At 36.7% G+C, this 26,874-nt stretch overlaps 1 protein-coding gene across 2 annotated transcripts in view; it reads right to left on the bottom strand.

Moving 5' to 3' along the window:
* The window catches only part of STPG2 (sperm tail PG-rich repeat containing 2), a 669,788-nt gene that overhangs the window by 630,626 nt on the left and 12,288 nt on the right, over positions 1-26,874 (bottom strand). For both annotated transcript variants that reach the window (XM_017875498.1, XM_017875499.1), the window contains exons 4-6: positions 24,407-24,571; positions 3,610-3,722; positions 350-461 (exon numbers count right to left, since the gene is read on the bottom strand). In XM_017875498.1, coding sequence (XP_017730987.1) covers positions 350-461; positions 3,610-3,722; positions 24,407-24,571 — 390 coding nt within the window. The remainder of the gene's footprint in view (positions 1-349; positions 462-3,609; positions 3,723-24,406; positions 24,572-26,874) is intronic.

The raw sequence follows: 26,874 nt of genomic DNA, 5'->3' as shown, positions 1-26,874 counted from the left end.
AAAAAAAAAAAAAAAAAAAAACTGGTAGTAAACGTTAATATTGTAGGGATTGTAAAATTTGGCTTTTGAAAATTCACAGGGATTTTTGTGTTCTACCCTTTGTTTCATTTTTCTTGCATTTAAATAATTTTAAAAATCAACTTAGGAGTCATGAGTTCTTTGCAAGAAGGTTTTCAAGCAGAGACAGCAATCACTTGACAGAGATAATAAGTAGTTCCTTCTACAATATTCATTGAATGACAATTAGCTATCAGGTACATTAGATCAAAGAGTACAGTAACCTTGTGATAACAGGATTCAATGATCTTAAAATTGGGAAAATATATGCAATAGCCACTTTTCAACTTACCTTTTTTTTCTCCTGCAATACTATTATTTCATATAGTCGTGGGACAAATGAGCAATAATTTTGTTGTTGATCTCTCTGGATGTTAACATTTTCATAATATGATGTCTTTTTCCTTTAGAAAATTCAAATAGAAATTAAGAATTCTCAATTTTAAACCTATAAATATTTATGTAAGCAAAGAAGTTCTTTCTACAGCAACATGTGCTGGAATTAAAGTATGGAATAATAAGATTATCTAGGTGTATTAGATCAACATATTCAAACTTTTGTAAAATGTATTTGTTTTGTTGGTTATGATTTTTTCCAATTCAGAACATTATTATAAACCTATCTGAATAATTACCACAAAAGAAAATAAGATCTGGTATTTACATCGTGAATTGAAAAAAGAGCTAACGCTAAAAAAAGTTTCCTGTGTATTTTATGTACCATTAAAAGTCTAAAATTCAAAAATCCTTGGTATTTCAACATTACCAAAATAAGAGGAAAATAGCCCTATGCTATTTATATCATACAATAATCAGAAAAGGGCATAAAGATCATTGTAAACAAAAAGGAAGTTTCTTTTCATTGAAATTCAGACAACCTCAAGAAAGAATCAGAAACTAAATAAGCAGTGAGTAAGAGCCCCAGCTTTGAAGTCAGACAGCCTGATAAGATCCCAGCATTGCTACCTACTGCTACCTACTGGTTATATAACTTTATGCAGACTAACTTCTCTAAGCTTCAGATTCATCACTTAATGAATTTGGTGATTGGAATCTGGTAATTGGAAATAGTAATAACCAACTCTCAAGGTTGCATTGATTAAAGTAGATAATATATATAAGGTAGTTAATGCCATACATGGTTCATAATAAGCACACAATGACTGTTAGCTATTATTATTACAAAAATCACATTTAAACAGGCTATACAGACCACACTACTATTTTTTCTATTTCTTAAAGAGAATTTCAAAAAAAAAATCTGATACCCAATATTTCCAACAAACTATACTAAACATATGTAGATTAAAAAATATATAATACAAAGTTATGTAATTGGTATTACTTTCTTTGTTTAGCAGTGCTATGATTTAATATGCATTTACCATCCCCACTCACTGCTAAAGTCTCACTTCCTCACTGATTGTTATTTGCTAAAATCTCAACAAATAAACTTGCTTTCAAACCTCAAAAAGGTTTATGGATAAGAAATTTATATATGGAATAGCAGAAATATCACATATCATTTAGGTCTGTATCTTTACCAAAAAAAGACCTATACACTTATCTTTCATTTAGAGTAACCAAATATCTCCACTTTTATACTGAATCAAGCCTCCCAGAATAATTCTGACTCACTAAATAAAACAAAAAGTGCAAGACAGAAAAAAACAAATAGAAAACGTCAACTGCCACAAGGAACTAAGATAACTACAAGTAAAAGATACAGTGAAAGCAGCTAACTCAAAGAGCAAACAAATTATAAAAATGGTGAAATAACTGAAGCAGTCAGGAATGCAATCTATATTAACACATACCTTCAGGTAAAAGTTAAAACACAAATGAAAGAAGAGGAATAACAGGAGAAATAACAAAGATCAAATAAAGCAACAGCACAACAAATGGGGGGAGAATGAGAATGGGACAAGGTTAGGGAAGAAAACAGACTGGTAGGAAAAACCACCAAGCAGAATCAGTTAACACTACTTAGAGTCCCAGTTATGCCTGGGGTACTCAGTCAAAGTATAGTGAAATGGATGGAAAACAATCATCACAGAATGATACACATTTTAAAAGATGAATTTTGACTTATGTTATTTAAACCTCAATAAAACTGAGAAGAAGGGAAAGAGAGAGGGTGAGAGAGAGAGCATGAGCACAAACCAGCCAATCTGGCAGAAGAAAAGATTAGGATTAAAATACAGAAGAGCAAAAGCATATATCAAGAAGACCATGATATGTGTTAGAGTATTCTAGAGACCTGGTCTTGTTTGGAATAATAATAATAATAAGTAAAGACTTAATTAAGCTAAATATGCATGTTAAGGTTCTAGCGTAACTACTGAAAGAATAAAAATACAAAGTTATATTCCATATTAAGGGAGTGAAAAGTGAACAGGATAATGGATTAGAGTATAAATGCCCAAAAACAAGGGCCATGTTTTATTCTTGTTATTCTCAGTTATTAAGTTCAGAACAGGTACATAGCAATAATTCAAACAACATTTACTCAGTGAATGAACAGTAGCAGGGGAGTCCAAGCAAGATCCTAAAATATATCCACTGCTAGTATAGAGATATGTCTGATCTGTCTAGCAAATTAATTGAGTATGTAATCACTCTGGGGCTTTTTGGGAGAAAAAAAAAAAAAGCTATGAAAGAGAAAGACTCAGGCAGATAAGCTGGACTCTTAAAAAATTAATTATAAGAAAGGGTAGTAGATTCTGAGGACAACATGGTATTTGATACTCAATTTTGCCTTCCATGAACTCATGTCTAAAACCTCACTATAGGAGTAGGAGAAAATAGAGTTATTTTGCCAGAAATGTATTTCTTCATAAATATTCTCTGACTTACACTGACTGAGAATGCCGTCTAAATCCATCATGTAGTCAGAGGAATGAATATGAGAGCCAGGGATAAAATGGAGAATTCTGGGTCACCTTCTTTTACATTTTCTCTGATCTTTTATCTACTTTATAATTAAGGACAGTATATTTTAGTACATGGATACATGGGCTGTGTAATCAAACAGGCTTCAATTTAACTTTAGCTCTGCCATTTAATAGTTGCATGATCTTGAATATGTTATTTATCCCCTCTAACCCTTGGATTTTTTACTGATAAAATAGATATAACAATATTAACTATCAAAGCTTGCTGTGAAGATTAAATGAGTTAATACATATATAGTAGATAGCACAAGATTTGGCTTATAAAAAAACAATAACTTGGGGGAATGGGGGAATAGGGGAGGGATAGCATTAGGAGAAATACCTAACGTAGATGATGGGTTGATGGGTGCAACAAAACACTATGGCATGTGTATACCTGTGTAACAAACCTGCATGTTCTGCACATGTATCCCAGAACTTAAAGTATAATTAAAAAAATAAATAAATAACTTTCATATATGTTATGCCAAAATATAATACTTCTTGGAGTTTTTCATACTAATTTTCCTTCCTTTACAGCATAGCCTAGTCTGAATTATTAGAATACTTTTCTAGTCAAGAGCTACATTAAAGGTTTATACTATATTTTTTTACTTACTGAACTATATCATACTCTCCTGGACCAGGACCTGACTTTTTAGGTAACTCCTGTCTTCCTGAAGAGTTGCCAAAATGTATACCTTTGTATTTCAAAGTTGCATTGGAAACATCCTAAAAAATAAAAAGTTTTAAAAAGTGAGGATGAAACATAGTTTAAGTAAGTCATGAAACAATGCTTGGCTTTACCTAAGTCTAAATCTAAAGCAAGGATAGCCTCAGTAAGGGGGTTCCACTGGTAAACGCTAAAGGGCTCTTGGATAAATCCCAGGCTAAGTTGTCACTGTTGGTTCCCTTCCCACTCCTGAGTCAGCTAGGGTTCCCAGAGAAGTACCTCTAACATTAGCATATTCTCAACCAGTAAGAACAGTTTTGCTCTTGGCAGTACACCCAGTAACCTAAAACCTTAAGAAAAATGAAAATTAGCTCCTCATCATTTAAAAAAGACAGAGGGGATAACATTATTTGGGAAATAGAAATACCTATTAAAAATTAAACAGATTGAAAAAATGCAAACATCACCAACAGTCATTAGATAACTTCAGATTAATGTAACCTTTACACAGTTAGAAATACTTTACAATAAATTAAACACTACCCTAGTTCATTTTATTGCTAATGCTTAAACACAGGATCAATCTTTTAATGACAGAGAAATTATTTGTGACATGAGAAATAATCATCTTTTCTTTATACCTGCTACAATAAATGTCAAAATTAAGCATGAACCATAAAAAGTTTAAGCACACTGTTTCACCAGAAACTAAAACAATAAAGCGTAACACAACAGTAGCTTTCTTTTTTTTTATAGGAATCCTCTTCTCTTGACCTAAAACACTCTAAGTTGAGAAATCATTTAAGAATATTTTAAAACATATTTTTAAACTAATGGTATTTACTACAATTCTCATAACATATAGTTTAACAATGTGTCAGGTTGTTATAGCAGGCAGACAGCCTGACATGAGCAGGGTAGGAGAGGGCCCCCCCAATCAAGAATGTCAGACGACCATCATGTGATGGTCAGGCAGTTATTAACAGTCTCTCTAAAATAATAAATGATTGCAGCTTGCACCAGGGAAAGGTAGTCTCCCAATAGAAAAATCCTGAAGCTGGTGATCAGCAGCTTCCAGATAACACCTCAGGAGTTGGGCAAATGGGCTCACCTATGCGCACTAAAAGGCAAAATGGCTGTGTTATAACTGGTATATGACCCTCTAGGGGCATTCAACTGGAAAAGGTAAGAATGCCTCAAGTGAGCATGTGTACAACTCAACTCCAGTAAACACACTGCACACGTGGCCCCTGTCAAGTGCTAGCAGGCCACTGAGCATGTGAACAGCCCACCCCAAGGAAAGAATCAGGGGGCAAGTAATGCAAGACCCTGGAAGCATGCCAACATACAAAACCCCAAGTTAAAAGGTCAATCCACGCACTTGATCTCTCAAATCACCTGCTTGGCCCTCTCCCAAGTGTTCTTTACTTCCTCTCATTCCTGGACTAAAGCTTTTTAAAAAACTTTTACTCCCACTCTAAAACTTGCCTTGGTCTCTCACTTTGCCTTATGCCCCTCGATCGATTTCTTTCTTACGAGGAGGCAAGAATTGAGGTGGCTGCAGACCCATATGGATTCGTCACCGCTAAGTTGTTCTAGATGGCTATTACTATTCTACAGCAATGGAATCAACCTCTCTGTTACCATTATAAGCAAGAATAATGCAGTAAGTAGCAACATTAATGATAAAAAGCATAATTTCAGTTCAAAATGGTGAATCAAATCCATACCTGCCCCACCCGACTCCAAAATTTCAAAAGAAGTATATCAAATAGACACAAGTAAGTGCTAGAAACAGCATCATTCACATGCCAGAAACTTTAAGGACTTTCTGGAAGATATAGCACAGCAAAGACTAGAATCAGGAAAGGACCTCATTACATATGAAAAGAGTCTCAGCTGAACCCTCTTAACATCCCCAAAGACAGAAACTGCAGATAAACTCTTGGGTAGTGAGTAGGGGGCAATTGTCAAAACTACCAGCACCTTTGGAGATGTGCACCAGTGCCATTATATTAAGTGATGACAAGAATGCTTAATATATGACAGATGTAGTTGAAACTAAATTGAAAGCACTTTCCCCTGTCCCTAGTGACTTTCTAGCTAGAGAGGCACCACTCCAGAAAGCTTTGAGGTGCCACAACAAAATTCAAAAAGAAGCTGGCACACACTAAAATTCCTTGAACTACCACTAACACCTAGCTCTCAGACACTATAAAATATAAGCACAATAGAATTAACTTTCCCTTCTACATCTGCCTGGTCTGAAAAAATTAAATGCAGACTGTGATGGTCAATTTTAGATGTGAATTTGACTGAGTTAAGGAATACTCACATAGCTGATAAAGTGTTATTTCTGGGTATGTACGTGAGGCTGTTTCCAGAATAGATAGGCATTTGAATCAGTGAACCATCCTAACCCAATGTAGTGGGCACCATTCAATCAGTTGAGGGCCCGGATAGAACAAAAAGGCAGAAGAAAGGTAAATTTGTTCTCTTTTCTGGATCTGAGACGCCCATCTTCTCCTACCCTCGGACATCAGAACTTCAGGTTTTCTAACCTTCAGATTCTTGGACTTGCTCCAGCAGCCACTCAGGTTCTCAGGCTTTTATCCTTGGACTAAGAGTTACACCATCAGCTCCCGTGGTTCTCAGGCCTTCAGACTTGAAATCAGCTACTCCACCAGCTCCCTTACTTCTCCAGCTTGCAGACAGCATATCATGGGACTTCTCAGCCTCCGTAATCACGTGAGCCAATTCCCAGAATAAACCCCATCTTGGCCGGGCGCGGTGGCTCAAGCCTGTAATCCCAGCACTTTGGGAGGCCGAGGCGGGTGGATCACGAGGTCAGGAGATTGAGACCATCCTGGCTAACACGGTGAAACCCCGTCTCTACTGAAAATACAAAAAACTAGCCGGGCGAGGTGGCGGGTGCCTGTAATCCCAGCTACTCGGGAGGCTGAGGCAGGAGAATGGCATGAACCCGGGAGGTGGAGTTTGCAGTGAGTTGAGATACGGCCACTGCACTCCAGCCTGGGCGACAGAGCGAGCCTCCGTCTCAAAAAAATAAAAAAATAAAATAAAAAATAAAAAATAAACCCATCTCACATATATAGTTATGCATCACATAATGATGTTTCAAGGATGGACTGCATATATGACAATGGACCGCATATACAATGGTGAGCCCATAAGATTATAACACCATGTATTTACTGTTCTTTTTCAATGTTTAGATATATTTAGATACACAAATACCATTGTGTATCTGTATCTTTGTAATCTATACCAGACAGTACAATAACATGCCATACAGGCTTGAATCACAGAAACAATAGGCCATACCATATAGCTTAGGTGTGTCATAGACTATACCATCTAGGTTTGTATAAATATACTCTATGATGTTCACATAATGACAAAATCACCTAACAATGCATTTCTCAGGACGTATCCCCATCATTAACTGACACATGACTGTGTAAGCGGTGGTTCTGTTTCTCTGCAGAATCCTAATATAAAGACTAACACAACCTCTGACAGAACTTTAATGTTTGCATGAAGTAAAATGAGACCTTTGTTGATTCTTTTTTCATAGATGCAAACTTGTAGAGAAAATTATAGTTTTCCTAAAGAGTTACCCTGCTTTGATTTTAATAAATCACCTTGATTGTTCCTTTCTTTGGTGGTAGAGAATATTGGAGCTGACAAGAGAGAAACAAGTAGTAGTCTGCTATGTCCAAGTAGAATTCAGACATGTTTGGAATACCTGGTGAACAGAGCAAAACAACCAAAAGGCAAATGTAAAAATTAATCCTATGAGAAGAAGAAGCTAATCATGATGGCCCACACCTAGTAAGAAAATCTTAGTGTCAAAAGAGTGGCAATGCTAAATACTGGGGATTTTCTGTCGACTGGGTTTGCCTTTTAACACAGACAATCTTCAATGACTTTAGGCCTCATATCCTTTTGAGTGTGAAGAAACTATGAAAAAAATAACTAAAACAACTGTTTCATTAAAATATTGGCTAAAAAAAAAACCTGCACTACTTTTGAACTCTTCTAATAGAGTATAACACGAAGAAAGACATCATCCTCCTCCCACTACTCCATCCCAGCTAATCCGGCAGCTTTAGCTGTGAAAGAGAACATTGGTGGAAACGCCCAGCAGAGAGCACCATATGGCAAGAGACTGAAGTGCCTGGTGGAACAGCAGCTGTACTCAATGGAAACAGACTTATTCCAGAGCATAGCTGAGACAGCCCCCAGGGACATCTAGAAATATGTGGGTAGAGGAACTTTGCAAAAGGCTATATGTCCTCTACATTGATAGTTACAGACCAAAAAAAAAAATGGTATTTAAGTTATTAACATTATTGTGACTCTCTTTAGTACCTCCAATCCAATGAAGCCTGGGGAAATGTGTTATATAAATAAAAAGGATGAATCCTTATTTCCTCTAGGAATATTTTCAGCACCATACGTGGTCTCAGTGTGCTTGAATTATTGATCTGCAAATCCCTTCTATTTAACACAAAGAGCAGAAAGCTATTTGCCCTTCCTCACTATGGACATTCAGCTTTAACACTGAGTGATGAGTGATAGTCTTATAAAGCACTATCTCAAAGTGATATATTATTATTCTCAATAGCATTATTATTACAAGTAAGGATTCTAGTTTGACACACAATTCCAAAGCCCAGCCCCTTGTCACGTCCTTCAAGGAAAAAAGCTATGAATAAAAACTGAAAAAGCTATCCCACAAATCTCTGTAACACATAGGTGTCATGCGCGTCCGTGTGAAGAGACCACCAAACAGGCTTTGTGTGAGCAACATGGCTGTTTATTTCACCTGGGTGCAGGCGGGCTGAGTCTGAAAAGAGAGTCAGTGTCCGAAAAGATAGTCAGTGAAGGGAGATAAGGGTGGGGCTGTTTTATAGGATTTGGGTAGGTAAAGGAAAATTACAGTCAAAGGGGGTTTGTTCTCTGGTGGGCAGGAGTGGGGTCACAAGGTTCTCAGTGGGGAAGCTTTTGAGCCAGGATGAGCCAGGAAAAGGAATTTCACAAGATAATGTCATCGCTTAAGGCAAGGACCGGCCATTTTCACTTCTTTTATGGTGGAATGTCATCAGTTAAGGCAAGGCAGGGCATTTGCACCTCTTTTGTGATTCTTAGTTACTTCAGGCCATCTGGGCGTATATGTGCAAGTCACAGGGGATGCGACGGCTTGGCTTGGGCTCAGAGGCCTGACAATAGGGTATATATAACTTCTTTGGAATTCCAAAGTATAACACAAAAGGAAATAAGGGAGTCAGACCATCCAAAGACATTGGGTCTAGTGGGTATAGGGGGGAAGAGACAAATGCTATGAAACCTAGCAGAATGACATACAAAAGTGGCAGAGCCTGACATGTCCAGCAGAGCAGTACATGCCAGTAAAAGAGCACTGGGAGAAACCCTAGCATCCACTAGAATAGCTGAAAACAGACTCTTCTTACGGGGTCAGTGGCAATTCCAAAGACTGCTGTGCCCAACAGAACTTCAGAAAAAGAGAGAACCTAGCCAACCAACACTTTCTCTTGCTAAAGTAAGTGCTCCAGACCACCTTTCAAATGCAATTACCTAATACAACCATGGATTTTAAAGTACACAGGCAGTTGTGATAGCAGAAAGAATGAAATTTCCCATTTATGTTATAGTTTATTTTTAACTCAGAAATAAAGCAGATCATAATTGTGCATATTTTTTTCCACTATATTATGACCGTAACAGGCAGTGAAGTACAAAATGTGAAACTACATTCTAATATAATATAGTCATGCTGGATATTTTAGACATTGTATATATTTCATACAAGAACATATCTAATATACTGATTTACTATAGCCTATACATTTGTCAAAAAATCAATATTTTAAAATAGAGCATCTTGATGTCATCTTTTACATCACATTTTTATAGCCTAAAATCATGTTAAGGTTTTATATTAACTCTTTTAATGCAACAATTCAAGACCTTGAGCAGGATTCTATCCAAGAAGCTTTCTTTAAGTGAATTTACATTATTGAGATTTTATGATTCAATTGTTTCACAATTCTAACGGTAATCCAGTCGGAGAAAAGATTACGTATGTGTACGTGCGCGTGTGCGCACACAAACACAATTTAAGACACTAGCAATATCCTTTTCGTGTGTCTACAATAAAATCTATTTCATGTAAACCACATTGACAACTACTTAACTCATTAACCTCTGCGGTACTCAGGTAAATGTTCAATCAGAAATTTAAAAGCCTTTTAAAAATACAGATAGAAAACAAAGGATAAATTGATGCACTTTTATCTCTAAATTACAGTTTCTTTTATGTCAAGAAGTGTTGGCAATACCAAATTCAAGGTCACTGTCAATTTTGAAAATCATTAGCAAATAAAATATGACTTAATTGAAGCAAACTCAGCATGGAACTGCATTCTTTTAAGTAAATGCTACACTATAATTTGAAGAAGAATTACTAACTGCCACTCTCACTGACAATCAAATAAATGAAGATGGGGCTATGCAACTTTCCCCCATGTCTTTCCATAATTAAATATGGAAATAGAATTTGTGAAGAATTAAAAGGCCCAAAGTGCATCAATTCAAACACTCATGGACTGTTTTCCAGTGTGGCAGCACACAGGTAGTTCCCAGCATGTTATCATTAGCAAATATGTCAGTATCTTTCCAATCACAAACTTTGCTTGTGAAATCCACCTCTGAAAAATAGATTTCTAATAGTTACCTGGACTCTTCTAAAAGAAGAAAGAAGCTAAATTTCGCCATTCAAAATGTTATATAAAATAACTTTTTGTAGGATTTCTCTTTACAAATTAAATTTAGCTAAAGTTTATCATTTGTCACTTAGAGTCTTATACAACTCTTAATTCTGTATTTAAGCTTTATTAGACAGCTTCAGCAGATGTGATTCACCAGTTAAGAAAGAATCACAATAATTACCCATTTATTGGATTATTTTCTTAATTTTCTATCAATATGCACCTCTGGAAACTAAACCCACATATAGTATTAAATATTATTTCAAAAGCAAGCAAAGAGTTACATAGAATTATCAGAAATTTGGATAAGATTTGAATTTACATTATTACAGTATCAATTTGGCAGTAGTTTGTGAAGAACCTGTGTTTTTCTACAGGAGAAACAGAAGAAAATAAAGCCTTCAGCTACTGAGCTTTGCCACCCTATCTCTAGTTCTCTCAAATCCAAGAAATCCAAGACAAGAATTTCAAAAAATATCAAAATTCAGTTTGTACTAAACTTTGCTGAATCTTCTTGAATATTATGAACTATGTCTTTAACTGATATAGAAAACTATGTTTTTACATAACGTTTTTAAATAGCATCTAGATTTCTATTCCAATAAATACAAGTTTCATTGATTCAATAATTATTAAATTAGGCCATCAAATAAATTAGGTCATCAAATAAACGTCGTCTTCTTATTATTTCTATAAATAATAATTTAGCCAGGAAGTAATCAAGTTTTATATGTCAAAGTATGCTTATTCATATGGGAAAAGGATTTTATACATGCAGGGAAGCTCAAAGGCATTATTGTGGCCTTCTAAGGGATGATACATTATTCTGAAACCAAAAAAAATTAGCATAAAGCAAGAATTACACTTTGAGATTTAAGTTAAGAGTGATTAGGGAATTATTAAGCTAAAGTCAAGAATCTACGACTAATTGTGAAGAATAAATACTAATTCCAAAATATTAGACCATAGCTTTTTTTCCCAGGATATTTTAGGTAAGGAAACTGAGCACAAAGATTAAGTAACTTGGCCAAGGACAAATAACTATTAAGTGGTAGAGTCAAGACACATAACTAGAAAGTCTGGCTCCATTACACTTCTTTGCATAACTTGTCCTTCACCTTGGGGAGAATATCCTAATATCAAACCATAAGACCATTTCACTGGATTTTTTACAGAACTGAACCTATTGTTCAGATAAGCATATATTACTTAAATATTTAAGATACTTAAATATCTTAATGAAGACTAATTTGTCACATTGTTATCAATAGGATGATGGGACAGTCAAGGTATGTCATAGAAAGGGAGAATGAAATATTCTTGAGACAAAAACTTCCATGGCCAGAAAGAAATGGGAATTCTCATGATTAGAACAGGAAACACATAACTTACATTATCCTTAATTTCCATGATACCAGAATTAATCTGGTCCTTCATAAGTTTTATAGCATGAAACAATCCATTAGTCTTAAAATATCTGCCTACTACTGTATTTAAACACAAAATTATTATTTCTAGTTTGTTCCATAATCAATAGGAATTTTCCAAAAGTTACAAATCGAAAATTAAATAATACTGGCTTATATATTTACCTTTACCATTGTTCTTTAATTCTTTGTGTGAATTTGGGTTATTGTCTGATAACCTTTCATTTCAGCCTGAAGACTCCATTTGGTATTTCTTTTAGGAGGTGTGCCAGTAACAAATTCTGTCAGCTTCCATTTATCTGAAAATGTCTTAATTTCTCCTTTATTTTCAAGGAATAGCTTTGCTGATTCTAGAATTCTTGATTGGCAGTCTGTTTTTTCAACACTCTGAATATGTCATCCCCTTCCCTCTGACCTCATGATGTCTATTAACCTTTTGGGGGATTCCCTCTACATGACGTGTCACTTTTTTCTTGCTGCCCTCAAGATTTTCTCTTTGGCTTTCAACAGCTTGACAGTGATGTGTCTAGGTATGTATCTCTTTGCATTAATCTTACTGAGAGTTTGTTAAGCTTCTTTCTGTAATGGTTTTTCATCAAATTTGGGAGGTTTTCAGCCATGATTTCTTCAAGTATTCTCTTTTTCTCCTTTCTCTTTCTCCTCTCCTTCTGGGAGTTCCACTATGTGTATATTGGTATACTTGATGGTGTCCCCCTAGATCTCTGAGGCTCTGATTTCTTTTCTTCATCCTATTTTCTTTCTGTTCATCAGACTGCATAATATCAATTGACATGTCTTCAAGTTCACTGATTCTTTCTTCAGCCAAATCAAATCTTCTTTTGGGCTCCTCTAGCAAGTTTTTCATTTCCATTATTGTAATTTTCAATTCCAGAATTTCTACTCTGTTTGTTTTTATAATTTCTATCTCTTTATTGATGCTCTGTATTGGATGAGACACTATTCTTATACTTTCGTTTAGTTCTTTAGACATAGTTTGCTTTATTTCTTTGAACATATTTAAAATAGATAATTTAAAAATTTTATCTAAGAAGTCTAATGCCTTAGCTTCCTTAAGAACAATTTATTTTTCTGTGTATGGGCCATTTTTTTATTATTTGCATGTCCATAATTCTTTGCTGAAACCAGATATTTTATATGACATAATGTGACAACTATGAAGATCAGAATTCCTACCCTGAGGGTTTGTTTAGTGATTTTCCTAGACTAATTCTCTAAACTCTGTATTCTTTATCATGTATGCACACTGAAATCTTAGCCTAATTAGCTGAGTGGTCAGGTAATGTTTGGACAAAAATTTTCTTAAGTGCCAATACATCTCCAACCGTTGCCAAGGCCCTCCATACCTGTGTTGGGGCATAATTTTAATGCTCAAGCAGTCAATTTACAAATTTGTATTAGCCATCACTTCCTGCTTGTGTAGAGCTTCAAGGTCACCTGAAGGTAAGAGCTTGTACATTCTCAAGTCTGTTTTTTGCAGTGATAGCTTACCAATTCTAAAACTACTTTCAATGTAGTATGGGATTAAGCAAATAAGTACAAAACTGAGGATAATGGGAGCTTGGTTTCTCACTGTGGAAGCAGCGAGTCAAATATGGAAAGAGAAAGCCTAGAATAAACCTGTGATGTTAGACTGAAATTGGAAGTATATGTATAAACTAAAAGTTTTTAATAGACAAATAAGAAGTATAGATGTATTACTCTATCCATTGAGATGACCTAGAAGCCCTAATGCCCGGTACAATGCATGTACCTAGTATACAGATTTAACTTTGAAATACATTCTGCTGCTATGGAAGTAGGGCTCCTTAAAGAAGTGGCTGATTGCAAGGCTCAAATAAGCAAATGAATAAAATGAACCTGGAATATCTTTTTATGCCAGAAAGTAAGGAAATTTTCAAAGAATGATATGAACATGTCAAAAGGACACAAGGATAGCCTAAAAGGCTCCCAAGGGTCAAATCTGGAATCACCAATGCCTCAAAATAAACAATAAAGAAATAAATTATAACCCTTTGAGTAAAACAGGAATTCATAAATCTATACTGATATAAATATATAAATGGGGAAAAAATAAATCTCTTCTTTATAGTAAAATGCCAACAAATAAAGGTTAAAAATTAGAGTTAGAAAATCACCATTTGATAAGCATCATGGTAAAACTGGTTCAGGAATCATCAATAGGTGTTAAAACTATTAAGTGAGAGTTTGAGGAGAAATAGATTAAAAGTTTGATAAATGAAATATCTATTTAGTCTTAAAGTAATCCTCAAAAAATATTTACTTTACATGAGTTAAAACTGGAAGTCACCTCAAGTTAACATAATCATTTATGAGATAAATATCTTGTTACTCTTTACATGATGTATTAAGAACCTATCACTGGCCAGGCACGGTGGCTCAATCCTGTAATCCCAACACTTTGGGAGGCCAAGGTAGGTGGATTACGAGGTCAGGAGATAGAGACCATCCTAGCTAACACAGTGAAACCCCAATTCTACTAAAAATACAAAAAATTAGCCAGGCGCAGTTGCAGGCACCTGTAGTCCCAGCTACTTGGGAGGCTGAGGCAGGAGAATGGCGTGAACCCAGGAGGCGGAGCTTGCAGTGAGCTGAGATAGTGCCACTGCACTCCAGCCTGGGCAAAAGAGTGAGACTCTGTCTCAAAAAAAAAAAAAAAAAAAAAAAAAAACCTATCACTTCTATAGTATTCTCGCCAAAATATTAAACAAACCTTCAGATATTCATAATATACACAAACCCATAACTGAAACATGTTCTACAAAATAAATAACCTGTACTCTTCAGAAAGAAAATAAAGATTAAAGAAGACAAATACTGAAGAACTGTTCCAAATTAAGGGATTCTAAAGAGACATGCAACTAAATGCAACATCAGATTGAACTCTGGACCAAAAATCTTTTTTCTATAAAAGATATAATTGAGATAATTAGCAATATTTTTCATAATAATGAATGAAACGCCATGATTTTGATAACTGCATTGTGGTTACAAAAAAGAATGTCTTTTTTTTTTTTTAAGTTCCAGGGTACATCGACAGGATGTGCAGGTTTGTTACATAGGTAAACATGTGCTATGGTGGTTTGCTGCATATTAAGCCTCACATGCGTTAGCTATTTTTTTCTGATGCTCTCCATCCCCCAAACCTACCCCCAACAGGCCCCAGTGTGTGTTGTTCCCCACCTTGTGCCCGTGTGCTCTCATCATTCAGCTCCCACTTATAAGAACATGTGGTGTTTGGACTTCTGTTCCTGTGTTATTTGCCGAGGATAATGGCTTCCAGCTCCATCCATGTCCCTGCAAAGGACATGACATCATTCCTCTTTATAGCAATCCTTTTTATGGCTGTATAGTATTCCATGGTGTATACGTGCCACATTTTTTTTATCCAGTCTATCATTGATGGCAGTTGGGTTGATTCCATGGCTTTACTATTGTGAATAGTGCTGGAATGAACATACTCATGCATGTTTTGTTTTGTTTTGTTTTGTTTTATGAGATGGAGTCTCGCTGTGTCACCCAGGTTGGAGTGTAGTGGCATAATCTTGGCTCACTGCAACCTCTACCTCCTGGGTTCAAGCGATTCTCCTGCCTCAGTCTCCCAAGTAGCTGGGACTACAGGTGCATGGTACCATGCCTGGCTAATTTTTGTAGTTTTAGTAGAGACAGGGTTTCACCATATTGGTCAGGTTTCACCATACTGGTCTTGAACTCCTGACCTCATGATCTGCCCACATTGGCCTTCCAACATGCTGTGATTACAGGTGTGAGTCACCGCACCTGGCCACATGTATCTTTATAATAGAGTGATTTATATTCATTCGGGTATATACCCAGTAATAAGATTGCTGGGTCAAGTGGTATTTCTGCTTCTAGATCTCTGAGGAATCACCACACTGTTTTCCACAATGGTTGACCTAATTTACATTTCCACCAACAGTGTAAAGGCATTCCTATTTCTCTGCAACCTTGCCAGCATCTATTGTTTCTTGACTTTTTAATAATTGCCATTCCGACTGGTGCGAGATGGTATCTCATTGTGGTTTTGGTTTGCATTCCTCTAATGATCAGTGATGAGCTTTTTTGCATATGTTTGCTGGCTACATAAATATCTTCTTTTGAGAAGTGTCTGTTCATGTGCTTTGCCCACTTTTTACTGGGGTTGTTTTTTATTGTAAATTTGGTTAAGTTCCTTATAGACTGTCAAATGGATAGATTGCAAAAATTTTCTCCCATTCTGTAGGTTGCCTATTTGCACTGATGGTAGTTTCTTTTGCTGTGCCGCAGCTCTTTAATTAGATCCCAGTTGTGTTTTCCTTCTGTGTCAATTACTTTTAGCATTTTTGTCATGAAATTTTTGCCCATGCCTATGTCCTCAACAGTATTGCTCACATTTTCTTCTAGGATTTTTATAGTTTTGGATTTTACATTTAAGTCTTTAATCCATATCTTGAGTTAATATTTGTATAAGGTATAAAGAAGGGGTCCCATTTCAATTCTCTGCATATGGCTAGCCAGTTCTCCCAGCACCATTTATTAAATAGGGAATCCTTTCCCCATTGCTTGTTTTCGTCAGGTTTGTTGAAGATCAGATGTGCAATCTTATTTCTGAGTTCTATATTCTGTTCCATTGGTCTACATTTCTGTTTTTGTACCAGTACCAAGCTGTTTTGGTTAATGTAGCCTTGTAATATAGGTTAAAGTCAGCTAGTGTGATGCCTCTAGTTTTGTTATTTTTGCTTAGGATTGTCTTGGCTATACAAACTCTTTTTTGGATCCATATGAATTTTAGAATAGCTTTTCTAATTCTGTGAAGAATGACAATGGTAGTTTAAAGAAAATAGCATTGAATCTATAAATTACTTTAGGCAATATGGCCTTTTCATGATACGGATTCTTCCTATCCATGAGCATGCAATGTTTTTTCATTTGTTTGTGTCCGTTCTGGCTTCTTTGAGCAGTGGTTTGTAGTTCTACTTGAAGAGGTCCTTCACTTCCCTTGTCAGCTGTCTTCCTAGGTATTTTATTATTTGGTAGCAATTGTGAATGGGAGTTCATTTATGATTTAGCTTTCTGCTTGTCTCTTGTTGGTGTATAGTGACGCCTCTGATTTTTTTTTTTTTTTTTTTTTTTTTTTTTTTTTTTTTTTTTTTTTTTTTTTTTTTTTTTTTTTTTTTTTTTTTTTTTTTTTTTTTTTTTTTTTTTTTTTTTTTTTTGATACAGAGTCTCTCTCTGTCACCAGGCTGGAGTGCAGTAGCACAATCTCTACTCACTGCAACTTCCACCTCCCAGGTTCACGCTATTCTCCTGCCTCAGCCTCCCACGTAGCTGGGACTACNTATAGGTTAAAGTCAGCTAGTGTGATGCCTCTAGTTTTGTTATTTTTGCTTAGGATTGTCTTGGCTATACAAACTCTTTTTTGGATCCATATGAATTTTAGAATAGCTTTTTCTAATTCTGTGAAGAATGACAATGGTAGTTTAAAGAAAATAGCATTGAATCTATAAATTACTTTAGGCAATATGGCCTTTTTCATGATACGGATTCTTCCTATCCATGAGCATGCAATGTTTTTTCATTTGTTTGTGTCCGTTCTGGCTTCTTTGAGCAGTGGTTTGTAGTTCTACTTGAAGAGGTCCTTCACTTCCCTTGTCAGCTGTCTTCCTAGGTATTTTATTATTTGGTAGCAATTGTGAATGGGAGTTCATTTATGATTTAGCTTTCTGCTTGTCTCTTGTTGGTGTATAGTGACGCCTCTGATTTTTTTTTTTTTTTTTTTTTTTTTTTTTTTTTTTTTTTTTTTTGATACAGAGTCTCTCTCTGTCACCAGGCTGGAGTGCAGTAGCACAATCTCTACTCACTGCAACTTCCACCTCCCAGGTTCACGCTATTCTCCTGCCTCAGCCTCCCACGTAGCTGGGACTACAGGCATGTGTCACCATGCCCAGCTAATTTTTGTATTTTTAGTAGAGACGAGGTTTCACTATGTTGGCCAGGGTGGTCTCGATCTCTTGACCTTGTGATCCGCCCACATCAGCCTCCCAAAGTGTTGGGATTACAGGCATGAACCACTGCACCTGACCAAATGCCTTTGATTTTTGCACATGGATTTTGTATCCTGAGATTTTGCTAAAGCTGCTTATCAGCTTAAAAAGCTTTTGGGCTGAGACAATGAGGCTTTCTAGATGTAGAATCATGTCACCTGCAAATAAAGATAATTTGACTTCCTCTCTTCTAATTTGAATACGCTTTATGTCTTTCTCTTGCCTGATTTCCCTGGCCAAAACTTCCAATACTATGTTGAATAGGTGTGGTGAGAGAGGGCATCATTGTCTTGTACCAGTTTTCAAAAGGAATGCTTCCAGATTTTGCCCATTTAGTATATTGGCTGTGGGTTTGTCATATATGGCTCTTATTATTTTGAGGTATGTATGTATCTCCAATATGTAGTTTATTGAGAGTTTTTAACATGAAAGGACATTGAATTTTATCAAAGGCCTTTTCTGCATCTATCAAGATAATCATGTGATTTTTGTCTTTAGTTCTGTTTACATGATGAATTACATTTATTAATTTGCATGTTAAACCAACCTTGCAACTTGATCATGGTGGATAAGTTTTTTGATGTGCTGCTGGATTTGACTTGCCAGTATTTTTTGAGGATTTTTTGCATTGATGTTCATCAGGGATATTGGCCTACAGTTTTCTTTTTTGTATCTCTGCCAGGTTTTGGTATCAGGATGATGCTGGCCTCAGAAAATGAGTTAAGGAGGAATCCCTCCTTTTCGTTTTTTTGGAATAGCTTCAGAAGAAGTAGTACCAGCTCGTCTTTGTACCTCTAGTAGAATTTAGCTGTAAATCTGTCTGGTCCTGGGCTTTTTTTGGTTGGTAGGCTATTTATTATTGCCTCGATTTCAGAACTCATTATTGGTCTATTCAGTAATTCAACTTCTTCCTGGTTCAGTCTTAGGAGGGTGTATACATCCAGGAATTTATCCATTTCTTCTAGATTTTTGTAGTTCATGTGCACAGAGGTGTTTATGGTATCCTCTGATGGTTGGTTGTATTTCTGTGGGGTCAGTGGTGATATCTACTTTATCATTTCTGATTGTGTCTATTTGATTCTTCTCTCTTTTCTTCTTTATTAGTTATCAGTCTATCTATTTTATTAATTTCAAAAAAAACAGCTTCTGGGTTCATTGATTTTTTGTAGGGTTTCTCATGTCTCTATCTCTTTCAGTACCATTCTGATAATATTTCTTGTCTTCTGCTAGTTTTAGGGTTTGCTCTTGATTCTCTAGTTCTTTTAGTTGTAATGTTAGAATATAGACTTGAGATCTTTCTAGTTTTTAATGTGGGCATTTATTTCCATAAATTCCCTCTTAACACTGCTTTAGAGGCATCTCAGAGATTCTGGTACATTGTCTCTTTGTTCTCTTTAGTCTCAAAGAACTTCTTGATTTCTGCCTTAATTTCATTATTTACCCAGGAGTCATTCCGAAACAGGTTGTTCAATTTGCATATAGTTGTGTGGCTTGAGTGACTTTTTAAATCTTTAGTTCTATTTTGATTACGCTGTTGTCTGAGAGACCGTTCATTATGATTTCAGTTCTTTTCATTTGCTGAGGAGTGTTTTGCTTCCAATTACATAATCAATTTTAGATTAAGTGCCACATAGTGCCAAGAAAAACGTATATTCTGTTGTTTCGGGGTAGAGACTTCTGTAGATATCTATAGGTCCACTTGATTTAGACCTCACTTCAGGTCCTGAATATCTTTGTTAATGTTATGTCTTGATGATCTAATATTGCTAGTGAGGTGTCAAAAGTCTCCCACTATTATTGTGTGGGAATCTAAGTCTCTTTGTAGGTCTCTAAGAACCTGCCTTATGAATCTGGGTTCTCCTATATTGGGTGAATATATGTTTAGAATAGTTAGCTCTTCTTGTTGACTTGAACCCTTTACCATTATATAATGCCCTTGTCTTTTTTTATCTTTGTTGGTTTAAAGTCTGTTTTGTCAGAAACTAGGATTACAACCCCTGCTTTTTTCTGTTTTCCATTTGCTTGGTAAATGTTCCTCCATCACTTTATTTTGAGCCTGTGAGTGTCTTTGCATGAGATGCATCTCTTGAATAAAGCACACTGATGGATCTTGACTCTTTATGTGGCCTGCCATTCTGTGTCTTTTATTGGGGCATTTAGTCCATTTACATTTAAGGTTAATATTGTTATGTATGAATTTGATCCTGTCATCATGATACTAGCCAGTTATTTTGCAGACTCCTTTATGTAGTTACTTCATAGTGTCATTGGCCTGTGAACTTCAGTGTGTTTGTATAGTGGCTGGTTTCCATATTTAGTGCTTCCTTCTGGAGCTCTGGTAAGGCAGGCCTGGTGGTGATGAATTCTCTCAGCATTTGATTGTCTGTAAAGCATTTTATTTATCCTTCACTTATGAAGCTTAGTTTGGCCAAATACGAAATTCTGGGTTGGAAATTCTTTTCTTTCAGAATGTTGACTATTGGCCCCCAATCTCTTCTAGTTTGTAGGGTTTCTGCTGAGAGATCCACTTTTTGTCTGATGGGCTTCCCTTTGTAGGTGACTTGGCCTTTCTCTCTGATTGCCCTTAACATGTTTTCTTTCATTTCAACCTTGGATAATCTGATGATTATGTGTCTTTGGGTTGATCTCATGGATTACCTTACTGGGGTTCTCTAGATTTCCTGAATTTGAATGTCGGCCTGCCTTTCTAGGTTGGGGAAGTTCTCTAGGATGAATCCTGAGGTATGTTTTCCAACTTGGTTCCTTTCTCCCCATCTCTTTCGGGTATCCCAGTCAGTCACAGTTTCAGTCTTTTTACATAATCTCACATTTTTCAGATGTTTTGTTCATTCCTTTCCATTTATTTTTTCTCTAATCATGTCTGCCTGTCTTATTGCAACAAGATACTCGTCAACTCTAAGATTCTTTCCTCCGCTTGGTTTATTTGGCTATTGATACTTGTGATTGCACTGTGAAGTTTTCATGTTGTGTTTTTCAGCTCCATCAGCTCATTTATGTTTCTCTTTAAACTTGGTATTCTGGCTAGCAGCTCCTATAATGTTTTATCGTGGTTCTTAGCTTCTTTGCATTGGGTTAGAACATGCTCTTTGAGCTCAGTGAAGTTCATTATTGCCCATCTTCTGAAGCCTATTTCTATCAATTCATCCATCTCAGCCTCAGCCCAGTTCTGTGACCTTGCTGAAGAGGTGTTGCAATCATTTGGAGGAGAAGAGGCACTGGGACTTTTTGAGTTTTCAGCATTTTTGCATTGATTCTTTCTCATCTTTGTAGGCTTATCTTCTTTTGATCTTTGAGGCTGCAGGACCTTTGGATGTGGTTTTTTGGGGGGTCTTTTTTGTTGATGTTGTTGTTGTTGCTGTTTGTTTTTCTCTTAACATCAGGGGCCTCCTCTGTAGGGCTGCTGCAGTTTTCTGGGGGTCCACACCCTATTCGCCTAGGTCCCTCCCCAACCTGCAGGCATCACCAGTGGAGACTGCAAAACAGCAAAGATGGCAGCCTGCTCCTTCCTCTAGAATCTCTGTCCCAGAGGGGCACCAACCTGATGCCAGCTGGAACACTCCTATATGAGGTGTCTAGCAACCCCTGTTTGGAGGTCTCACCCAGACAGGAGGAACAAGATCAGGGACCTGCTTAAAGAAGCAGTCTGGCTGCTCCTTGGCAGAGCAGGTGTGCTGAACTGGAACAAATCCCCCTTGTCTAGACTGTCCAGATGCTCCAGAACCAGCTGGCAGGAAAGACTAAATAGAGTGTACTGCAGAGACTGTGGCTGACCCTCCCACCAGGGGCTCTGTCCCAGGAAGATCAGAGTTGTGTCCATAAACCCCTGGCTGGAGTTGCTGAAATTTCCATGGGGAGGCCCTGCCTGGTGATGAGGGATGGATCAGGGTCCCACTTAAAGCAGTCTGGCCACAGTCTGCCACACCCACTGTGCCATGGTGTGGGGAATTCCTCCCAGTACAAACCACTCAGTCTCTTTGGCACTGGCAGAAGAAAACAGCCAACTGGAGCTGCAGAGATGGCAGCCACCCCTCCCCTAGGGAACTCAGTCATCTTAGGCAGTCTCCAGCCTGCTGCTGCTGACCAGCAGGGATTCCAAGCCAGTGGGTCTTAGCTAGTGAGGTTCCATGGGAGTGGGGCCCACTGAATGATGCTGCTTGGCTCCCTGGCTTCAGTCCCCTTCCTACAGGAGTGGATGATCTCCTGCCTCACCGGAATTCCCGTGGCCAGAACATGAAAAACAACTCCTGCATCTCAGTGCCTGCCCAAGTGACCACATGCCTGAGTGGCTGCCAACCTGAGTGACCCTGACAGCCTGCACAGCTCTGTGCTTGGGGATCCAAGGCCCTGGTGGCGTGGGCTCATGAGGGGATCTCCTGGTCCATGAGTTTCAAAGATCCATGGGAAAAGTGTAGTTTCCTGGACAGGGTAACAGGATCACTCACTGCCTCTTTTCTCTAGGGAAGGGAACTCCCCTTGCCCCATGCTGCTCCCAGGTGGGCCATCATCAACCCACTCTGCTTTTCCTCACTCTCTATGGGTTGCACCAACCACCTAGTCATTCCCAATGAGAAACTTGGATGTCTTAGTTGAAGGTGAATTCACTTGCCATTTTTGTTCTTCTCAGTGAGAGCCACAGACCACAGCTGCTTCTAATCGGCCATCTTTGGCTAGTGTTCTGAGAATGTCTTGTTATTACAACACTTACATTGAACTACTTAGGGGTAAAGAGGCATCATGTCCAAAATGTACTCTCAGATGATTTAATAAAAATAATAATATAAATATATGGGGAGAAAAAATGATACAACAAATGTGATAAAATGTTAACACCTGCAAGATCTGAGTGAAGGATAAGATTATTATAAGTTTTTCTGTAAGTCTAAAACTATTTCAAAATATTAAATTATTTTTTAAAAGAAACTTATCTAACTGGGAACAATGAATGAATTAGATCTAATATATTCATATGGTTAAATCTGGAAAATATAACAGTAAGCAAAAAACCAAACAACATATACACCAGATAATATTTATTTAAATTTTAAAATCATAAAACAATATATATTATTATTCATATATGAATATGTAATGAAGGTTTAATTATTGTGGCAAAGGGTGAGGAATGAAGACAGGAAAATGGGGCAAACATCATAATAACATATTTCTTTTAAAATAAAGCTAATTGCAATGTGATGAAATTTTAACATGTGTTTTATCTGTGTGATGGGTGCATAGGTATCCATTATTATTTTCATACTATCTATGTGTTTGATACATGTTACAATTAAAATATTTTAAGAAAAAAGATGTTAATGGTTCAAAGGATCTAAAACCCCCAAAACTTCCCAGTGTACCTACTGCCACAAACCAAATGGTTTTTAAAGGTGCTTACGTCTAAGCCCAAAGATGGAGTCATATAACAACAAATAACTATAGAATACCGGGAATAAAGATCAAGATAATACTGAGAATGCCTTTTCTTTGCCCAAGATGTCTCTTCAGCCTTTCTTTAAATCTATACTTACTTTTAGAAATTTCCTCACTAGAATTACTTCTTCTACATCTCATTAAAGTATAAAAATACCATAGGTTCAAAGTACTATGTATTTCTGTCTTATAATTGAGTAAAACCAGACATACCATCTATATTCATTGTCTGTATTCATGCATAACACATACATTTCAACTGTCTCAACAAAATCTTGACAAGTCTGGTCAGGTTTGAAATTTAAACTCTGGATGAAATGAATTAGCTACATTATAACTGATATTTCAGTCAAAGAGAAGCTCCTTATTTTTTAAATATAGGAGTTTTCTGGAATAAATGATGTTTACATTCTCAGATTCAAATTCTTTTAAAAATAAAATGTTATTTTTTATTTTCAAATTCAGAAAAAGAATATCTATGTATTATTTATGATTATTCATTGTGGCAGAGACTCCTAATAATTTACTCCCATTTCTTCTTCTTCTGAGATACACAAACTGTATTGCCCATCGTCCCCGGCAGTTAAGTATGGCCATGTGACTGGCTATAGCTGCAAGCCTGGCCTACAAAAACTTCCAATGCATAATTCCTCATTCTCTTCTGCCAGCGGGATACAGATGACAACAAGTCCCTAGAGGATGACAGAAACACAACTGGAATAATCCTGTGTCCCTGAATCTCAACATGAAGGAAAGTCACTTAATAAGCATGTCCATATGAATGAGGAAAAAAATTTCTACTGTATTAAACCACTAAAATTTGGGGGTCTATTTATTACCACAATTAGTGTTACATTAACTAAAACGTGTAATCATTTTTTTCTTGGAGAAATAAGCCAGAAAAAAAAGAAACCCATATGTAAATCATAAACAATTTTCCAATTGTCAATATGAAATACATTATACTTACAAATTGAGGTTTGTAATACGCTGGACCAAGTGTACTGTCACTAGCAGGTGGAAAACATTTTATAATACTGCCATCATCATTAATATGATAACCATATGACTTTCCACAAGAAGGAATTGAAGGAACATCAACACTTCTGGTAAGTGTAGGTGCTCTTGAAATTTTCTACAAGGAAAACATTTTATATTATTTATTCCAAGGCAAGAGGAAGGGGAATGAAGAACCAAATATTAAAAGTTACTAAAAGGCAACTATTAAATATTGATTTAATGAGTTTCATGATATAAAACAAAAATGATTGTTTTGTTACTGTTTTTTTGAGATAGGGTCTCACTCTGTCACCCAGGCTGGAGTACAGTGGTACAACTTGGCTCACTGCAACCTGTCTCCCGGGTTCAAGCGATTCTCCCCACGACCTCACCCTCCCAAGTAGCTGGGACTACAGGTGTGCACCACTATGCTTGGCTAATTTTTGTGTTTTTAGTAGAGATGGGGTTTTGCCATGTTGGCCAGGCTGGTCTCGAACTCCTGACCTCAAATGATCTGCCAGCCTCGGCCTCCCAAAGTGCTGGGATTAGAGGCATAAGCCACTGTGCCTGGCCAAAAATGTCTGTTTTATAAAAGTAATTTAAAGGAGTGAATTCAAGCCTGTTGCTTCATACTATAAACCAAGAGAATGTATTTCTATTAAATTTAGAGTAGAATAGAATATAATAGATAACTATTAAAGTCATCATAAGAAGCAAGGATTTTTCTCATTTGGGTCAGTTACTTATCTTGCTTAGTAAAACCATCATTACTAATTCTAAAAACAGGCAATCCTATTCACATCAACAATCATGCTATTATACTATCTGCTATGCAAAAACAAACTTTGTATTTTTCAGTAATACTTTCTGGCTTCATTCATTCCCAGCTCCTGACTTTTGCTTCCACATTTCCTGAGTCTTGTATAAATATCCTAAGTATGTAAGCTATATAGCAGGAAAATGTCTATGATGTAATGCTAAATGGAAATAGCAAAATATAAAAGTGAATTATGAATATAGCTAAGTTATGTGAAATTATATATAAATGTATAAAGTCACATACCTATATAATTTAATACCAAAACATGCCATGCAAAAATTAACAGAAAATTAATGTTAGAGTCAGGAGTTTTAGGGTGATTATCCTTTTATCAAAATTTGGTTTAATGTAAAATATTTTATAATTTAAATTAAAAAATGAAGCTATAACATACATTACAAATATTAACATAAGATATACCAACTAAAAGTACTGGCATATAAAGGACTTAGTTATTGGGAAACTGAAATTATTAAGAATATATTGATTCCTGAAGTTTCTGTATGAATAAATTAATGCTATTGTTGCATATTCACGTGCCCATGTACAATTATGTTATAAACATACTCTCAGTAGCAAATTTTCTTTTTCTTTTTCTCTGAGACAGAGTTTTTGCTCTTGTTGCCCAGGCTGGAGTACAGTGGCGTGATCTCTGCTCAATGCAACCTCCACCTCCCGAGTTCAAGCAATTCTCCTCCCTCAGCCTCCTGAGTAGCTGGGATCACAGGCACATGCCACCACACCTGGCTAATTTTTTTGTATTTTTAGTAGAGATGGGGTTTCACCATGTTGGCCAAGCTGGTCTCAAACTCCTGACCTCAGGTGATCCACCCACCTCGGCCTCCCAAAGTGCTGGGATCACAGGCATGAGCCACTGTGTCCAGCTGTTTTTCTTTTTTAATACAATTTTGCAGGGGGAGGGGGGGAAGTCTCACTGTGTTGCCCAGGCTGGAGTACAGTGGCATGATCTTGGCTCACTGCAACCTCTGCCTCCCGGGTTCAAGTGATTCTCGTGCCTTAGCCTCCCAAGTATCTGGGATTACAGGAGTGTGCCACTATGCCTGGCTAATTTTTGTACTTTTTTAGTAGAGACAGGGTTTCACCATGTTGGCCTGCTAGGGTTTCACCATGTTGGCCTGGCCAGTCTCAAACTCCTGGCCTCAAGTGATCTGCCCCCACCTCCCCGGCCTCCCAAAGTGCTGGGATTACAGGTGTAAGCCACCACACCCAGCCAGAATTTTATTTTTTATCAAATTAAAGACAACCATTAAGTAGTTTCAGTAATACCTATGAGATTAATTACCAAATTAAAATAAGAAACCATTGAATGGCTTTCCCTCCTTTCAGTACATTTAAAAAGTATTTGTGTGATGTCAAGACTTTCCAAAATATAGCCCCTACCTTCATTCTTGATTCCTACAACTCTGCCTTCACTTCTGTACTCCAAACATTCCAAAGAATTTTGTTCTTTCCGGTAATATATCATACTACCAAACACGTCAGTTTCTTTATTCATGTGGGTTTTTCTGCACATAAAGTGGGAAAAAATATTTTTTCCCATTCCTTTTAACTACTCAGTGAATCCTTCTTCAAGATCAGGTCCAATTTGTCTCCCCTAT

The sequence above is a fragment of the Rhinopithecus bieti genome, unplaced genomic scaffold, assembly GCF_001698545.2.
Source record: "Rhinopithecus bieti isolate Rb0 unplaced genomic scaffold, ASM169854v2 scaffold_6708, whole genome shotgun sequence".
NCBI lineage: Eukaryota > Metazoa > Chordata > Mammalia > Primates > Cercopithecidae > Rhinopithecus > Rhinopithecus bieti.
Note: the sequence above shows the minus strand (reverse complement) of the source record. Positions and strands in the feature narration are given on the sequence as shown.